Raw genomic sequence first — 21,089 nt, 5'->3', positions numbered from 1 at the left:
GATTTGACTTGAAAATCACTAGATTTCTAAATTCTTCCAAATGGTAGTTTACTCGTGGTTTTTGAGGGTAGAAGTCTTGTATACTCTTTTTATAGTAAAAAAATCCTCTATAGGCAATGTAAAAACTGGTTAACTACTTTCTATGACTCCATGCTGGAATTCTGTTGCCTAACAGGCTTTATTCAGAAGAAAAGCGTAGATTTCCATCCAGGAAAACATACAATATTTTATAGTAGGTAGGTACCTCTAGGTATAATATTTGAACCCCCGTAAGTTGCATCAATTTGCATCATATTCAAAAGTTGTATAAGGTACGTTCATATCTTAAAATAATGATGCATGGGCAGCTCTTGACCAACAAAATACAACAAATGTATCACAAGTCTCAAGTGCCATCTTTATAACAATAACCACTCACTCATACGAATATACCTCGCCGTCCATTATTTATTTAATCTTTTACATACTTTTAATTAGTCCTGTAGGGGTAGGAGCTGAAATGATAAAACATGAATATCCGAACACGGTTGTCATTGGCATAAATTCCACACTAGGCAAATACATCTTTGTTGTCCACAAGCGGAACCTACAAAACTGAGATCTTATAGCATTTTAATCTGAATAGACATTAACACATGACCCATAATTTCGTACTTTTTACTCCGTCACTGAAATATCTTTTACCTTAAATAATCTTCCCCAGAAAGCTCCAGAATAGAAACAAAAGCATGCGAGTACCTATGATTTAGGGAAAAAAATCTACTTTCCTTTTAACTTACTCAGGATGAAAATGAAAATTTAACCCATCAAGAGGATAAAAATCGTTATAATACGAGTAGGTATTTGGTATGATTTTGAAACAAAAGTATGACTTTGTATTGTCGACAAAGATGATACACAGTTTGAACTTTACCGTCACCACATCACAGAGGTAAGTACAATACCTACCTCGTATTAATTATACTCCTGCAAGCTGTACGTTATAGTATACCTACGAGTATGTATATGTATATGGTTGGATAATGAGTAAAACTAAAAGCTTTGTATATGAAGCTACATTAGCTACATACACTGTTAATTTACAAACAGGTACGTCTGAATTGATTCTGCTAGAGGGGTGCCGATGAAAACTAGGAAATGTAAATGTCTGAAGTTGAAAGTTCTCCAATACCTACATATCTATACGTACTTTAGAACAGAAAGTTCGAAATAAAGAGATGATTAAGAGAAAGAGATATTTCATACCCTGCCTTGAGGGAGTTAGCTGAAGAACTGAGGTCGCATTAAAAACTAAAGCAGAACTTTCAGTATCTAAAGCAGAGCTTAACATATCCCACTGAAGAACTGAGGTCGCATTAAAAACTAAAGCAGAACTTTCAGTATCTAAAGCAGAGCTTAACATATCCCACATTTCAGAAAGAAGATTTAGGATACTCATCAACTCATTAATATGAAGAACTGAGGTCGCATTAAAAACTAAAGCAGAACTTTCAGTATCTAAAGCAGAGCTTAACATATCCCACATTTCAGAAAGAAGATGTAGGATACTCATCAACTCATTAATAAAATTATAAATTATAACCTAGTAAGTACAAATTTAATGTTGACAACTTGAAACCATTTTCTTGTTCCATATTATTAGGTCAACTAACTTGGAGCTAATGTTACCTACGTAGGTATTAATGTTAGCTCCATGCTAGGTACCTAATGAACTATTACATTATGATAATTTACCGACTCGTAGCTCGTAGGTAGCTATTATAGGTACACAATTATATTTAGTTTGAGCTATGATGTCTCAAATTTCCGCACTAGTTAGAGGACTTAGAGGTGCTTTGTGTGTGGGCTTATTCATTTTAGGAAACAGCTAGCTTTTCGGGCCAAAGTCACTATAGGTACTAGTTTTAATTAGAGGACTTAGAGGTGCTTTGTGTGTGGGCTTATTCATTTTAGGAAACAGCTAGCTTTTCGGGCCAAAGTCACTATACTAGTTTTAATGATGATGTCTCAAATTTCCGCACTAGTTAGAGGACTTAGAGGTGCTTTGTGTGTGGGCTTATTCATTTTAGGAAACAGCTAGCTTTTCGAGCCAAAGTCACTATACTAGTTTTAATTAATTATTTTAAGTCCTCTAACTAGTGCGCTCTTTTCAAATTCTTAAAGTAAGACAATCATCGTCACATTACATCAACAGAATAATCAGTAAAACATTGATCAAAGATATCATGAAGAAGCATGCATAAATTCCATGCCCAGCACCTGACTTACCTTTCAGAAACGATTGATGAGTTCCTAGACATGGACTTGGGAGACATCTCAAAGTCAGAATCAGATCGGTACAAAAATGACTCTCTCCTTTGTGGAAGATTTTGAAGGACCAACCCCGCGGACGGAGAGGCTGCCCCATCCAGGGGTGATCTCCCTGGACTGGCACCATTCTCCACATCAAAACTGAAACAGAAGCTCTAACTAGTGCGCTCTTTTCAAATTCTTAAAGTAAGACAATCATCGTCACATTACATCAACAGAATAATCAGTAAAACATTGATCAAAGATATCATGAAGAAGCATGCATAAATTCCATGCCCAGCACCTGACTTACCTTTCAGAAACGATTGATGAGTTCCTAGACATGGACTTGGGAGACATCTCAAAGTCAGAATCAGATCGGTACAAAAATGACTCTCTCCTTTGTGGAAGATTTTGAAGGACCAACCCCGCGGACGGAGAGGCTGCCCCATCCAGGGGTGATCTCCCTGGACTGGCACCATTCTCCACATCAAAACTGAAACAGAAGAAAAACATAGGTGAGTTCCCTGAATGAATAAAAAGCTTTCAACGCCATGTGGTTATGGCGATGGCGCACCAATTTTTTTTTTTCCCGCGGACGGAGAGGCTGCCCCATCCAGGGGTGATCTCCCTGGACTGGCACCATTCTCCACATCAAAACTGAAACAGAAGAAAAAAAACACTGGTGAGTTCCCTGAATGAATAAAAAGCTTTCAACACCATGTGATTATGGCGATGGCACACCAAATTTTTATAAAAACTCAGAGAAGGCAATTCAATTTTCCTGTATTTGCTTTGTCATTGAATCGATTATAGGTAGACACCTAAGCGAGGGACAAGGGTAGGAGATAATGAAATTTAACAAAATAAATTTTGTATTTGCTTTGTCATTGAATCGATTATAGGTAGACACCTAAGCGAGGGACAAGGGTAGGAGATAATGAAATTTAACAAAATAAATTGATGCACTCATCAAATGTCACCATTTATTAATAGGGAATGAAGATCAATAGAGAATGAAGCTGTCACCATGGTGCGACGTTCCATTTCAGAATAAAATTCAATTTACCCCTTGGGATGCGGCACGGACGGTAAAATTAATACCTTCGGGAGCGAGGCGACAGTACAAGAGGTAAAAAAGTGCTCTTTTTACTTTCCTTATCCTATAGGAAGGAAAGTAATGTAATCGGGTCAAATTTTCGATGGTCAGTTTTTAGTGCCAAAACACGTTTTGAGGTCCCCAGAGCCTAAATCCAAAGTTTCAGCAATTGGTCCGTGTGTGTGTCTGTCTGTGTGTCCGTGTGTCTGTGTGTCTGTCTGTCTGTAAACAAAATATCTCGCGAACGGTAGGAGCTAGAGAGTTGAAATTTGGTATGTAGATGTCAAATGTGACAAGGATGCGACACTAACAAAATAAATTGATGCACTCATCAAATGTCACCATTTATTAATAGGGAATGAAGATCAATAGAGAATGAAGCTGTCACCATGGTGCGACGTTCCATTTCAGAATAAAATTCAATTTACCCCTTGGGATGCGGCACGGACGGTAAAATTAATACCTTCGGGAGCGAGGCGACAGTACAAGAGGTAAAAAAGTGCTCTTTTTTAATTAAATACCTAGTTCAAACCAAAAAAGAAAATAATAATAATAAAAAAAATATCATGGGCCTTTTTTCGGATTTTATTAAACACCAATAAAATAAAGTACTTCTCTGCTAAATTGGAAAGTACATGTTAAATTTGATGTCAAATCCATACCTACACATTTTGCTCCATTTACATAATTATATTGAAAAACACGCTGTATGAAGATATTAATCCAGGTCTGAATGGTTGTAGGTAATAGATAATTAGATAACTATTTTAATTGAGAAGAAACACTACCTGGACCTGATTAAGAGCTCTTTTTCTGTGACTAATTAACATTGTTGGAGGAAAAAAAGTCCCTTCATCTTCAAAGAATATAATTCTAACTGCCTCTAATAATTTTTCCTCTTTTCTTATTAATTTAAAATAGTTGCCTGAAAAGTTTCAAACGTCAAACGATATACAGCCATAAGTAGGGTGCCTACTTTTTAGGCCCTTACGAAAAAGAGATTCGTTGTTGAGAGTTGTGTTCATGTCTAATCCTGGCGTTTATCTGTAACATTTTTTGTTTTTATGAGGAAGAAAAGATCATGTTAGAAATGGATTTAAAAATGATAATAATGAACTCGTGTTCTTTATAAATAAAACTAATTGGAGCACAAACTTTAAGATAAGATTAAGAGATAAGTCGAGAAAATATTATTATTTTTCTTTTATAAATAAAACTAATTGGAGCACAAACTTTAAGATAAGATTAAGAGATAAGTCGAGAAAATATTATTATTTTTCTTTTCTGTAGAACATTATTTTGTTAACATGTTTGAGATTTACCTTGTAGAGTACGACGAATTGTAATGAATACTTTCAATTTTAAGGTCTAAAAAAAGCCTTTGGAAAATGAAAACTATCAATTTATTTGAGGAATTTCTTTGTATAAACCTTGGAAAAACTTAATAGATTTCAAGTTTTTGGCGTGAACCACAACAGGACAAGTCAGTAGGTCAATTTTTAAGGTCTAAAAAAAGCCTTTGGAAAATGAAAACTATCAATTTATTTGAGGAATTTCTTTGTATAAACCTTGGAAAAACTTAATATATTTCAAGTTTTTGGCGCGTGAACCACAACAGGACAAGTCAGTAGGTCAATGCGAACCTCTAATATAAACCTAACAAATAAGCGAACCTCCCTGCTTTTCGTCTGACCAGGGCATTACTGATGCAATTAAAATATTCGACGTCCCACATTTTGAAACAAATTGAAATTTGACCTCAACAAATGTGTTCCTCTGGAGGACCACAATATATTTCCCTCAACTCGAAACACCAATATGGCGCCCAGAGCCCTTAATTAAAAGCCCATCCGTGAATTTTAATAAATATCTCATTACTCATTAGAGCTACAAGTTATTGCTGGAATTCTGTTGCCTAACAGGCTTTATTCAGAAGAAAAGCGTAGATTTCCATCCAGGAAAACATACAATATTTTATAGTAGGTACCTCTAGGTATAATGGTGAAATTTGAACCCCCGTAAGTTGCATCAATTTGCATCATATTCAAAAGTTGTATAAGGTACGTTCATATCTCGAACTAATGATGCATGGGCAGCCTCTTGACCAACAAAATACAACAAATGTATCTTTTTTTTTTTTTTTTTACTGCAGGTATGATTGAAGTCAAGTAGAAGACTATGTACCTACCTAGGTCCCTACCTGTTTAATAAGAGTACCTAAGTACCAAAGTACCTACTACCTACCTACCGTAGCTACATAAATGTAAATAAATCGCTTTTCAACTCTTCAACCGTTTTTCCCTCTCTTGAAACACTGAACTGAATTATAAGTAGGTATGTACTTTATTTTTAAATCCAGGATTAAAGAAAAAAAATCTAAAAATACATAAAAAGTGTAGGTACTCTTTTGAAAACGAAATTTTTAAATCGGTTTTTAATTAATTTGCAGCATAGGTACGTTTATTCTTTTCAATGCAACCTACATAAATTACGTATTATGTACTCAAGTATTACTATTTTTCCTGAAGCACAAAACACCATAATATCTGCACACGATTTCAATAACTTTCAAGGAATTTCCTTTGAAAGTTTTTACATATTTCGAGTGTTGGTATGGACTGAGAAGGGATGCGAAAACATTAATAAGAATAAAGTAATTCAGGTACGCTTATCGTCTATACTACATTGCAGGATTATTGAATCTTGCTTCACATAAGAAAGACTCTCAGGATATACATAGGTACGTATACCTTGGAAAGAAAACACAGTTTCCGATATTATCAAACTTATGAGGATTGACAGGAAAATAACATTTTATTTGATACCAAGTGCTGAGTGCATGCTGTGCATCAGTTTTATTAAAATTATTCAATACACTAGGGATCTTCTTTTTATCACTTTGAAAACGAACACTGAGATATATTTTAGAAAATAAAATTATATATAGAGTTACATCGACCTATATTAAGACTTTGTTTACTGAGGACTATTTTATAATTTTGAATAGCTGGTTTTCTAGTTTCAATTTAAAAATTAGACTCTGCGCCATGCCGCGCGCCGGTTTTTGGATGGCGGGAACACGGCAAAAACGAATTAAGAAAAGATTCACACAGAAACATTCTCCATTAAGCACCGCACGACGAATATAAACAACGTACTAACTCATTTGACACCGAGGTGTTTGTAGTAAAGCATGCAGGACAGCAGGACACTGATGTCACCACTCAACTGTGCCATATCAACATGAGATAGGGAATACAATATACAATGACACAATAGAGTTAATAGACAAAACTTGTAACCTTAAAAACTTTCATAGTCTCAGAAGTTGAGATGATTAGGAGAAAAATGGTATTTAGGAAGCACAAACATTCAGATGTTGGGAGTTTAACACATGATAAAATAGTCGACATTGATGAAAGAGCAAGTCAGGTCTTAATTAATCTAGACTCTAGAGAAACTCAGCAGTGTCATGTGCACACGTGTGTATGAATTTTCATGAAATTTCGTTTCATATATAGAAATAATAGAATATACAAATGTTTTTAACGCTTTATACAGCGACAACGGAAATGACGTACTAACTGCACAGATTTCCCCCGCCGGAATCAAATGAAACCGTTTGCCATGATTAGCGAGTGGCGACTGAAGGGAGCTTACTTTTAATCAGTCCTGTAGGGGTAGGAGCTGAAATGATAAAACGTGAATATCCGAACACGGTTGTCATTGTTAGAAAGACTCTGTAGGTATCCACAGTGGCATAAATTCCACACTATAATAGGCAAATACATCTTTGTTGTTCACACTGAAATATCTTTTACCTTAAATAATCTTCCCCAGAAAGCTCCAGAATAGAAACAAAAGCATGCGAGTACCTATGATTTAGGGGAAAAAATCCACTTTCCTTTTAACCTACTCAGGATGAAAATGAAAATTTTACCCATCAAGAGGATAAAAGTCGTTATAGTACGAGTATTTGGTATGATTTTGAAACAAAAGTATGACTTTGTATTGTCGACAAAGATGATGTGTTTAATACCTCTCTTCTGGTTTAGATTCCTATGTACCTCTTTATTACCCACTGCTTTTCCTCTCTTTCTACATAATATGACTCATCATTGCGTATAAAGCTATAAAGTCTGAGGGATCTGGCAATCAACTCTACACAGAAAGTCGGTCCTTTGACGTACCTACAAACCTGCAGTCTTGGACTAGAATTTTGAAATAGATTTTTTGTCAGCACTGAAAAGCATGTTTATTTTATTATTATTATTATTTTTTAACTTGAGGTGCCCCCACGACATCAACGCGTTAACACAAATCTCCTCATCTCTTCTAATATAATATTTTCGGTAGAGTGCAAAGCGTTATTATAAAGTAATTAGCCCCTTCCCTCCCCCACCACCGCGTGCCTGACACTAGAAGGCATTAAAATTAGCCTCGCTCTCTGCTCTTCTAATTATATGGGATGACTTTCCCTAAATACATATGAGAGAAAGCGAACGAGAGAAGGAAAAAGAATAAAAGAGGCGGGATAGATTACGGATATAAAGATAGGGCAGAGGAAATAGAAACTAATGATGTAAAGGAGAGATAATGAGGGTAGAAGGTAGAAGATAATAGCTCGCACGACCCAAGCCGTGCAAAAAGGCCATGAGAAACAACCATTAGACGGTGAGAGATTACTCTTCCAGATGATTCCAACACATCAGCTACAAAATCCTTATCATTCTAATAGCTAGTATGCCTCTGCAAAAAGGCCATGAGAAACAACCATTAGACGGTGAGAGATTACTCTTCCAGATGATTCCAACACATCAGCTACAAAATCCTTATCATCATCAAACAACGTAGAAGGCTGCTTCCAGAAAATGTCTAATAGCTAGTATGCCTCCTCAGAGAAGAGTTCAGACTTCCCAGAAATCTGTGGTATGTAGAAAACGTGCAGCATATATATTAACAGGGTAAGTTTCAATTTTAGAAATAAGAATCGAATTCCAAGTGAAAAATGATGTTTCATGTCAAACACAGCAAATGTCGAAAGCAACAGTGTTGCAACGTTCAATGTTCCATAGAAGAATGTCTGCACTGTATTCCTTCTAGGTAAAATCTACCGCGTGATGTAGTATATTTTTACATGGTTTTACATAACTTGAGATCTCTGTTGGTTGTTGTTTTTCGTGTAGGAAAAATCTGTGGCCCTTTCAGAGGCCAAAAATGGACATTAGAGAGTCCAAATAACAAGAGGTTAGTCAGTAGCCAATCCCTAATCTTAGTAGAAGAATGTCTGCACTGTATTCCTTCTAGGTAAAATCTACCGCGTGATGTAGTATATTTTTACATGGTTTTACATAACTTGAGATCCCTGTTGGTTGTTGTTTTTCGTGTAGGAATACTATGAGAGCTGTAAGAGGCTAAGAAGAAAATAATAAGAACTCGTAAATAGATCAAAGGAGGTTATTCCTGGCTTACAAATGTAACAAGAACGGTCACTCACTTTTGCAGGAAGTCCCAGAGGCAGGAAACATGACGTATTGTGTAAAAGGAAAATTCGATTGATTCGTTTCAATAATGTAGGTGTAGGTACATTATCTGATCTCTTCGAGTAATCCAGCCTTGGGTCTGAACTTTTCATTATACTCACACATATTAAAATTACTTAGATATGTAATTTTATGCCACACAAAGGGTTAAAGCGAGCCATTATAATAATTATGGGTTTAAAAGCAACTATTTATTAAAACAGACACACCGTCCTCTAGGAAATTGCCATGTAGCGTGGATACCTGTGATTCATAAATCGTGCAGAATGGGAGATTTGCAGTCGATAATAAATAACACATCCATCAATGAAAGTTATGGTGGATAAAGTATGGAACATGTTTCTCAAAAGAAACTGCGGCTCACAAGTGAGGTAAATACTATGGTGAAGCCATCAATTATGAATTTGTACATGGAAATAAAATCCGATATGTTAAATAGTTGCTTTTAAACCCATAATTATTATAATGGCTCGCTTTAACCCTTTGTGTGGCATAAAATTACATATCTAAGTAATTTTAACATGTGTGAGTATAATGAAAAGTTCAGACCCAAGGCTCGATTACTCGAAGAGATCAGATAATGTACCTACACCTACATTATTGAAACGAATCAATCGAATTTTCCTTTTACACAATACGTCATGTTCTGCTCATTGATAAGAACAACAAAGTACTATAGGTAGGTATACGCGATATGTTATCTTGACGTCCATATCGAATGTGTTGGAACGGGAAATGTATTGACTGAAGACTGATCAGCCCAATACGTTCAAAGAACCAAGAGAGTTTGTGTAATAAATAATGAAAAAAAATCTAGAACAAAATGTGGCTACATTTAGGAAGACAAAAAAAGATGCGTGGAAATGTTACTCTCAATGACTATATCATATCTTTTTTCTGGTCTGACAATGCTCAGAAAAACTAGAACTCAGGGTTAATATTGAAGTGATTTGTAATTTCTAATAATGATTCTCGGAAGAAAATTTAATTAATTATTCTTACTAACGCGTTGTCCTGATGCAGCCCATAAGTCCCATAACCCATACCAGTCTACATAAGTGCATACACGTGTAATTAATATTCAGTGCTTTTATCTTCCCAATACATTCCATCATGTGATCGAGATAATTATATGTTTTCTGCTATCATAAATAATCATATGTAAATTATACATTTCAGTACACAGCCATGCCCTGTGGTTTACATGGTGGTTAGGTACCTCCCAAATGTAAATGTAACACAATAGGTATTATTGGGAAAACTACAAGTATAGTATAGATATCTATTCCTAATTATGTATAACAGTTGTTTTAGCTTGTCATCAATTTTAAATGTAAACAGAAAATTTTCGAGCAAAACGGTCAAATGTCATCAAAAATAACCTGTTCTGCTTGTCCTGTCTATACTTTTATTATCCGGACTGAGGACAGATAGACAACTGTGATGGTAAAGAAACCCCCTATACAAATTTCGGGGCCTTTTTTGAGAACCACCCAGTATAGGCTTAGGAATATTATAATGTAGTATACTATTGTATAATATATATCATAATAATTATAATATTGATTAAAAATAACTAATAAGAACATGCAAAATAGCAGAGTAATATTACGTGAGGTCAGCAATTGGTTATCTTACGTATTTAGCAAGAAGAATTACCTCAAGACTAGAACGTAGTTACCTAAAATGTAGGTCTAACTAGTGATTATTTTCTAGGTAACAAAATTAGCAACCAAAATAATTTTGTTTCCCGTTTCATAACGTTAACATTAATAAAATTTTGCCTGAGTTTTAGGCATCATAGTAAACCTAAAGAATCCGCAAAAAAATAAACATAATTATAGTGAATATAGTGCCTTAATAATCATAATAATAACAACACTGTCATGTTAAAACATAGAATTCAATCCCTTCGATCACTAGAACATGAAAACTACGTGTTCTACAATTACCTGATGGTAATGCCACAATAACATGACAATCAATCTCCGCGCAGAGGAACAAGAGCCCAGTCAGCTCTATTAATTAGGTAGGTATTCTCTCCCTTTCCGATTAAATTCAAGCTGGCATCATTTTATGCCAATCATTTCCAATTCACGGGAACAATGTTCAGGGTGTCATCAGGAATGACTCGCTCGTACTTCGAGGTCAGACTTCAAATGCGAATCCACATTCTTTTCCGTTTTCTTTATTCCGCTCATCCTAAATTAGAACTGCATGTTGAAATTTTGGGACATCCACTAAAAATATTAGGCTTGCTCTCTCTCTCTCTCTCTCTCTCTCTCTCTCTCTCTCTACCTCTCTCCCTCTGAAATTCAGTCAAAAAGAAGAAAGAGAGGGATGGAAAGAGAGAGAGAGAGAGAAAGAGAGTTATCTACTACTGATATCTATTTCTTATCATAAAAAACATCCGGCGTGAATTTCAATAAAATTTTAAAGCCAAACTTTCCCATTTCACAAAAAGGGAAACGGAATAAAAAGTTGGATTAACAAATTTTCCGTTTTCTGTCCGTTAGATTAACAACTTCTTTTGAATGCAAATTTCATAGGTCTCTACAGCTTTTTCCCCTTCCCTTATATAACTTCCCTTCATATTGTAGAGTTATCTCTTCCTTTACGCAAATGAACTTAAATCGAGTTCAAAAGGTCGGTCATATTGAAAGAAAAAACACAATTTTTTCGGAACCTAGATTTGGGCGAAAAAGTAAAATTTATAAAAACTAATATTCAAATTTCTTGTTGCACCTGCCTCCTATCTTTTCCATTTATCATTCTTACCTCCTAACTTACGAGTATCTTCTTTACCTTTCATGCATGTCTAAACTCCCTATCTTTATTTACCCATCATACCTACCTCCCTATTACATGTTTGTATCCTACCTCTCTATTTTTCTTTAAATATTACACCTACCTTTCTATCTTTACCTATCATCATTTCCTACTCTATTCCTTCTTGACCCTTTGCTTAGTTCACGGTTGACTTATAATGTAAATGGAAACTCTCTCTCTCTCTCTCTCTCTCTCTCTCTCTCCCATCCTGGTCCTGGGTTTTATGAAAACAGGAGGGATACCCATCACTATATCTCAAGCTCTTTTGAAGTACGAACTTGTTGGTTTGAATGGAAACATTTTCAAAGGGTAACTTTTTCCCCCGTGGTGCTCACTTTTTTGTCCCAAAGACAATATTTGAGGAGCTTTGTAACCTTCCGACCCTGACCGAAGAAAGCACAGCACTCCCTCTGCAAGATCCAAGAAAGAGAAAGGGAGAGAGAAGGAAAGAGAGAGAAAATGTAGGAAAAAAGAGCGAGAAAGGAAAAATTATAAAACTTTTTTTTCTTTTTCTGTAATTAAATTTTTATCTTTGTCGTTATTTTTTTCCGTTCCTTTTCTTCTTCATCCGTCGTTACGTACGTACGTACGTACGTAACGTACAGACCATGGGCTAAAAACCACTTTTTTGGAATCAGGGGACCCCAAAATCCAAGAAAGAGAAAGGGAGAGAGAAGGAAAGAGAGAGAAAATGTAGGAAAAAAGAGCGAGAAAGGAAAAATTATAAAACTTTTTTTTTTTCTTTTTCTGTAATTAAATTTTTATCTTTGTCGTTATTTTTTTCCGTTCCTTTTCTTCTTCATCCGTTTTTCTTAGGAGATATTATTATTAAAAGAAGAAGAAGAAACATCATTATCATTTAACAGAAAATTTGTTAAGTTCTGAAAAAATAATTAATACAACATACAGGGTATTTAACCCGATTTTGAAAATTTGGACCGATTGCAATACTTTCTCATTACCTTGTATAGGTTCCCTATACGTAAGGGTAATAGAAAGTAATAATTATAAATACAACATACAGGGTATTTATAGATGAGCTGTTAGAAAGGGTAAAATAGGTAAACCATTAGAATATTGATGCTCATCCTGTAGATACATATTTGTATAAAAGAAATAATAATTAAAAGCCAGGATAAAAGATAGTCTAATCTAGAGAGATAGTTACTTCCCTTGTGTTACATACCCTACACAAAAGCCTACTCTCCTAGGCTTAGGTGTAGGGGCAAACAGCCCTAAAGGTCGGGTTAAGCTTCAAACGAATCTGTTACTCGTACATAACAAACTATTATCTAGGGACTTATGGGACACAGAGTTGTGTTGTTTGACAATGCATCCTGATACATATAGGGTAAATTTTGTTTTCATTATCATTTATTCCATCAGCAAATTCAACATGGACATGATTTTCACTCTTCTACAATGTTCAGGTATTTGCACATTACATATCTGTGCAATAACTACCTATAGGTATACATACCTATGAACATAGAAATGAGATACTAGAAGAAGAAGAAGAAGAAGAAGAAGAAGAAGAAGAAGAAGAAGAAGAAGAAGAAGAAGAAGAAACATCATTATCATTTAACAGAAAATAATATAATTTGTTAAGTTCTGAAAAAATAATTATAAATACAACATACAGGGTATTTGAAGATGAGCTGTTAGAAGGGTAAAATAGGTAAAACATTAGAAAATTGATGCCCATCCTGGAGATACATATTTGTATAAAAGAAATAATAATTAAAAGCCAGGATGAAAGATAGTCTAATCTAGAGAGATAGTTACTTCCCTTGTGTTACATACCCTACACAAAAGCCTACTCTTCCAGGCTTAGGTGTAGGGGCAAACAGCCCTAAAGGTCGGGTTAAGCTTCAAACGAATCTGTTACATAACAAACTATTATCTAGGGACTTATGGGACATAGAGTTGTGTTGTTTGACAATGCATCCTCCAAAATGTAAGAATATCTTCTATGTATGATATACTAGATTACATATTGGGTGGACAAGATCATACTATTTTCGTTTACTTGAAAAATAGGAAGCATTTACACTCTGTATTTGCGTATCAACCTATATGTATATACTGATAACAGACACTATCGTTAAATAATATACGTATATAAATATAGGGACTTGTTTGTCATCTTTTATCTACAATATCTACATCAAAAGGAACAAAAGCCACTTTCTTCGGGACATTTTGTTTGAATGATAAGTTGATAAGTATACAAATTTCGGGGCCTTTTTTGAGAACCACCCAGTATAGGCTTAGGAATATTATAATGTAGTATACTATTGTATAATATATATCATAATAATTATAATATTGATTAAAAATAACTAATAAGAACATGCAAAATAGCAGAGTAATATTACGTGAGGTCAGCAATTGGTTATCTTACGTATTTAGCAAGAAGAATTACCTCAAGACTAGAACGTAGTTACCTAAAATGTAGGTCTAACTAGTGATTATTTTCTAGATAACAAATAGAGTTTCGTATTATAATGTACTCCAAAACAGGGAGAGGAGGGGTAGGGATAGACCAATAAAATATAAACTAATTTCCTTACAAGAACTGTTCCCGGGAGAGCGGTTTATTTTATTTTTAATGTACCTGGAATATACGGTGTAAGGCCTAGAAACATCGGCCTTTAACGTCTACCAGCTCGTTATGTGGAAGGTAATTTACTCTACAGCTTCCTAAAAGTCATTGATATGTTTTGACTATCAAATTTCGGGGGGAAACGTAAAAGGGATTCTGGTTTCAAGAAGAACATGTCGAAAATTTCATGTCGTTGAGGCTAATTTCCAGTGAGCCTACACGGAACGAACAGCACTTTTTCAATTAAACGGATGAATTAATGATGAGCTAAGTGACTAAAGTATAAGTTAAATTCGGGTTACGAGTTTCGAACGCTCAAACAGGTACTAATGTACGTTATAATTTCAACTTCCTACGTACGTGCTGAAGAGGAAACAACAAAAGAAAAGCAAGGTACATCAACAAATTCAACATGGACATGATTTTCACTCTTCTACAATGTTCAGGTATTTGCACATTACATATCTGTGCAATAACTACCTATACCTATAGGTATACATACCTATGAACATAGAAATGAGATACTGTGCTCTCTGATGCTGAAATTTGATCTGATGTGGAACCTCTCTATATTCTAATGGACCAGTAACCAGTACATATCTGACCACAAAACCATACTGTTGTCCATGTAGTCATAATAATCTAGGTATGTTGTCTATTATTATGTCCACATTAGAGCTGAAATCATACACGATAATGATGTATTGTGGTCCAATCTCGCATAGCAAACTTATCACAACTTCTGAAAGATACTCGAAATTTGTAGCTATACGGTAACTTTATACGTGAACCAGGGCATGTAATATATGTATGTAGCTATAGATACCTCAATTCTACGGTGCCATACTGTTGTCCATGTAGTCATAATAATCTAGGTATGTTGTCTATTATTATGTCCACATTAGAGCTGAAATCATACACGATAATGACGTATTGTGGTCCAATCTCGCATAGCAAACTTATCACAAGTTCTGAAAGATACTCGAAATTTGTAGCTATACGGTAACTTTATACGTGAACCAGGGTATGTAATATATGTATGTAGCTATAGATACCTAAATTCTACGGTACCATTGTAAATTAAAATTATCTGTAAAAATAACTAATAAGAACATGCAAAATAGCAGAGTAATATTACGTGAGGTCAGCAATTGGTTATCTTACGTATTTAGCAAGAAGAAATACCTCAAGACTAGAACGTAGTTACCTAAAATGTAGGTCTAACTAGTGATTATTTTCTAGGTAACAAAATTAGCAACCAAAATAATTTTGTTTCCCGTTTCATAACGTTAACATTAATAAAATTTTGCCTGAGTTTTAGGCATCATAGTAAACCTAAAGAATCCGCAAAAAAATAAACATAATTATAGTGAATATAGTGCCTTAATAATCATAATAATAACAACACTGTCATGTTAAAACATAGAATTCAATCCCTTCGATCACTAGAACATGAAAACTACGTGTTCTACAATTACCTGATGGTAATGCCACAATAACATGACAATCAATCTCCGCGCAGAGGAACAAGAGCCCAGTCAGCTCTATTAATTAGGTAGGTATTCTCTCCCTTTCCGATTAAATTCAAGCTGGCATCATTTTATGCCAATCATTTCCAATTCACGGGAACAATGTTCAGGGTGTCATCAGGAATGACTCGCTCGTACTTCGAGGTCAGACTTCAAATGCGATGGCGATATTGTTCGCGGATTTGGCAATTATTTTCGCGGATTCGCGTCCCGAATCGACATTTTGGATATTTGGCAAGCCTAGCTATACGGTAACTTTATACGTGAACCAGGGTATGTAATATATATGTATGTAGCTATAGATACCTAAATTCTACGGTACCATTGTAAATTATCTATCTAAAGATTCTAAAGAATAAAATTAATTTTGAACTCTATCACATTGCATTACATAAGACATACATAAACAAGTAACAAGTAGATATAAGCATTCCCATTCAAATTAGGGTTGGGGACTCAAAATCCATACCTACTTAACGACCCTATCGAAAACTCAGCTACACAGGTTTCAGTCGTAAACAATAAACACCCTGTGAAATTATCTATCTAAAGATTCTAAAGAATAAAATTAATTTTGAACTCTATCACATTGCATTACATAAGACATACATAAACAAGAAGATATAAGCATTCCCATTCAAATTAGGGTTGGGGACTCAAAATCCATACCTACTTAACGACCCAATCGAAAACTCAGCTACACAGGTTTCAGTCGTAAACAATAAACACCCTGTATGCAAATTACATCTAAAGACAACTCTGTATACGAAATCAGATCATGCAAACAGTCAAGGGAACAAGAGATCCGCCCAATATCCTGCTCATATGATATGGCTCATGAATTTCATGACGCGTAATCGCCATGTAATAAACGATGAAACAACTGTTTTGTTTAAAACTGTGAAATCAAACGATTGTTTTATTTGAAACTGTGAAATCAAACGATTACCTAATTCTTAAACTTCCAAAGAGCATCATAGCAACTAAGCATGGCAAAGAGATATGGAGCTCAGGAAGGAGAGATATCGAGTGAATGCTACTGACATGGAAGAGGGAGTAGATATATTAGTTGTAGATAGGTAAATGATGACATCATATTAGGAGGAAATTAGAAGACTTCTTTCTGAATCGGAGGACAAAGGAAACCACTATAGTAAACAAATGAGAGAGAACCAGGGATCTAATAAGCAAAGTCTATAGGGAGAAACCTGTATGTATATTTTGTAAAGAAAAACACTTTAGTATTTTTCTTTTCTTTCCAACAGTATGAAGAACGTTGTGTATTAATTGTCTAATTTGTATGTATATTTACTTTGCTAATTATTTTATCGATGACAGATTTATTTATCTCTTTTCAACACATCGAAAGATACGTACGTAATTTCGAATTTTCGTCACTCACGACCAACGGGACCCGAACTCAAAGAATATATTTTACAAACTGAAACTTGAGACTCAATTTGTTCGTGAAATGTGGACGCTTTTTTCTTCCTTCCCCCGTGCATGTGTGAAATTAGCATCCGATGTATTATCTATAAAATAAATATGAGGGTACTCCAGAAAACATGTGAGCTAGGTGTGAAGACATGACGATGTTTAATAGAATAAACTGCAGTGGAAGAGTCGTTGGGGTCAACGGCTTGTTGGTGACAGAGAGACAGGATAGATTACCCAATCAATTCGTCTATCAAATGTGGACGCTTTTTTCTTCCTTCCCCCGTGCATGTATGAAATTAGCATCCGATGTATTATCTATAAAATAAATATGAGGGTACTCCAGAAAACATGTGAGCGAGGTGTGAAGACATGACGATGTTTAATAGAATAAACTGCAGTGGAAGAGTCGTTGGGGTCAACGGCTTGTTGGTGACAGAGAGACAGGATAGATTACCCAATCAATTCGTCTATCTCTGTTAGATAGATAGGTACCTAATAGGTAATCATGCAGTCCTGTAATAAAATCTATGTAGACGTTATCTACATTTTTCATTTTTATTTTTCTCCCAGGATTACGGTGGCTGTGGTATCCTGTAGTAAAAGGAAAGCAAATACGTATATTAAAACCAATAGATCAGTTGCGCTTACTTGGGTGATGATTCAAAGTCATAGAGCAGGAAAAATGAGGACCAATGGAATTTTTCTTTTTCTTCTACGACTTCTAGATACCGAGATAAATCGATTTAAAAAAATACCGGTAAATCGTGAAGTTTGACGTCACGGCATACGCTCTCGTAGGCGATGACGTCATAATTCATGACCCCCGCTTCGTTTGTTTGTGCGCAAGCGTTTCTGCGCATCTTGACGTGAAATCTGACATCACAACTCTTTGAACTTTTTCATTAGAACGGGAATTAAAAATTGAATTTTCGACAGGAACACGAAAATGGTGGTGCAAATTTTGTCCAGAAAACCATAAAGCCAAAAAACCAGAAACGTGGACGCTTTTTTCTTCCTTCCCCCGTGCATGTATGAAATTAGCATCCGATGTATTATCTATAAAATAAATATGAGGGTACTCAGAAAACATGTGAGCGAGAGCGAGGTGTGAAGACATGACGATGTTTAATAGAATAAACTGCAGTGGAAGAGTCGTTGGGGTCAACGGCTTGTTGGTGACAGATAGACAGGATAGATTACCCAATCAATTCGTCTATCTCTGTTAGATAGATAGGTACCTAATAGGTAATCATGCAGTCCTGTAATAAAATCTATGTAGACGTTATCTACATTTTTCATTTTTATTTTTCTCCCAGGATTACGGTGGCTGTGGTAGCCTGTAGTAAAAGGAAAACAAATACGTATATTAAAACCAATAGATCAGTTGCGCTTACTTGGGTGATGATTCAAAGTCATAGAGCAGGAAAAATGAGGACCAATGGAATTTTTCTTTTTCTTCTACGACTTCTAGATACCGAGATAAATCGATTTTAAAAAATACCGGTAAATCGTGAAGTTCGACGTCACGGCATACGCTCTCGTAGGCGATGCCGTCATAATTCATGACTCCCGCTTCGTTTGTTTGTGCGCAAGCGTTTCTGCGCATTTTGACGTGAAATCTGACGTCACAACTCTTTGAACTTTTTCATTAGAACGGCAATTAAAAATTGAATTTTCGACCTTTTAAAGTTACTTTTTCGGAGTTTTGACCTCAGATTTGGATTTTTCACAACTTTTACGTAGGAAGCGACCTTTTATTAATAATATTTTCCCAATTGCAACTGCTCCATTTGAGTCACCCTAGTTAGTTTGGAAGGTAGTGTGCCTACCTCGTAAGCACTAGTTCGCGGCGTCGATTGCTGCCCGGGGCGAATTTCATCCTACACAGATGATGTTCGTTCTCAGATCGGCTGGCTTTCTTCTATCCTGTCCCTTCTTCTCTCTTTGATTTCGGACGATAAGACTTCTGTTGTTGAAGTTTCCTCGATCAAACCAAAAAAAAAAAAAAAACTGACTCCCAATTACTACCAACTATAAGTACCTATTTTCAAACAATAACTCAAAAGGGGATAAACTTTGACAAATTTATCGGCCTTCATCGCAGTGGACTTGCCTGTTGCTGTAAAATTGGTCGCGTTCCCCTTTCTCCTATGCTGAAAGCACTGATAACATAAAAGTCTCCACCCATAGGTATTGTACTGTATTGATAAGAGCCATCACGTATAACCCTCTCATGATGACATTTGGTCACGCGTCCTGACAACCCAGCTCCAAAAATAAGATAAGATCTAACCCAAGTTCCGAAATTAATGAATTAGTTCCATATGTCCATGTTATTATCAGACTCCAGACTATGGTTTTATAAATAGGACGAGAACTGTCAGTGATATCACTACTTATAATGTATTTCATCAAATCATGCACTTCAAGGTTTTCACTTTTAATTTACATTATTCATCGATATGAAGAGAAAGAGATATGTAGAGATGGAGAAGGAGAGAGTGAAAGAAAAGAAATTGAAGAGCTGAGGAGAGAGATAGGAAGGGAGAGACTGAGAGCGTGATAAATATGTCCCAACAAGTTCTAACGCACTTGGCAACATTGGTAATGACGTCACCTACAATCCCAGTCTAGGCAACCTTTTACAGTTAAACGCTTTCCTGACCTTTTATTTTCTTTTTCCTCCATAATAACAAGCTGATTGCTATCCGCCGAAGATATATAGCGGGATCCCTCTCCACCACTCCCTATGAACACATATTGATCCTCCGACCTTTTATTAATAATATTTTCCCAATTGCAACTGCTCCATTTGAGTCACCCTAGTTAGTTTGGAAGGTAGTGTGCCTACCTCGTAAGCACTAGTTCGCGGGGTCGATTGCCGCCCGGGGCGAATTTCATCCTACACAGATGATGTTCGTTCTCAGAACGGCTGGCTTTCTCCTATCCTGTCCCTTCTTCTCTCTTTGACTTCGGGACGATAAGACCTCTGTTGTTAATGTTTCCTCGATCAAACCAAACCCCCCCAAAAAAACTGACTCCCATTTACTACCAACTATAAGTAGGTACCTATTTTCAAACAATAACTCAAAAGGGGATAAACTTTGACAAATTTATCGGCCTTCATCGCAGTGGACTTGCCTGTTGCTGTAAAATTGGTCGCGTTCCCCTTTCTCCTATGCTGAAAGCACTGATAACATAAAAGTCTCCACCCATAGGTATTGTACTGTATTGATAAGAGCCATCACGTATAACCCTCTCATGATGACATTTGGTCACGCGTCCTGACAACCCAGCTCCAAAATATAAGATAAGATCTAACCCAAGTTCCGAAATTAATGAATTAGTTCCATGGATCCCGCGGGATTGGCCAAATCCCGCGCGGGATCCCGCGGGATTGGAAACGTGCGGGATTTGCGACCCCTAGTAGGCACCCATTCATCACACTTTGCACACACTAAGTAGAACAAAGATACGTGAGGGAAGAATTGTGCGCTTCTTTTGATAAATTTAATATACCTACATTAACACGTGTTTGAAAACATCGGCAAATATTATAGGAACATAGCTACCAACGGAAACAAAATTTCAGCTTACAAGTTTAACAAAAACATTATTCCCGGCTTACAAATTTAACAAGAACATTATTCCCAACTTACAAGTTTAACAAGACCATCGTTCCCAGTCTTACATGTTCCCGACCGCGACCTTACAAAAGGATCATTCTCAGCTTACAAGTTTAACAAAAACATTATTCC

General features: G+C 35.8%; 1 protein-coding gene across 1 annotated transcript in view; it reads right to left on the bottom strand.

Annotated features, from left to right (window-relative positions):
• Positions 1-2,481: 2,481 nt before the first annotated feature.
• LOC113469108 (cAMP-specific 3',5'-cyclic phosphodiesterase 4D-like) overlaps positions 2,482-21,089 on the bottom strand; it is a 57,794-nt gene continuing 39,186 nt past the window's right edge. The window contains exon 2 of the mRNA XM_026826563.1: positions 2,482-2,785. Within this exon, the coding sequence (XP_026682364.1) occupies positions 2,599-2,785 (187 nt within the window). The 3' untranslated portion in view covers positions 2,482-2,598. The remainder of the gene's footprint in view (positions 2,786-21,089) is intronic.

The sequence above is a fragment of the Diaphorina citri genome, unplaced genomic scaffold (genome assembly GCF_000475195.1).
Source record: "Diaphorina citri unplaced genomic scaffold, Diaci psyllid genome assembly version 1.1 scaffold958, whole genome shotgun sequence".
In the NCBI taxonomy this organism is placed as follows: Eukaryota; Metazoa; Arthropoda; class Insecta; order Hemiptera; family Psyllidae; genus Diaphorina; species Diaphorina citri.
This window is presented reverse-complemented; position numbering and strand designations above follow the sequence as displayed.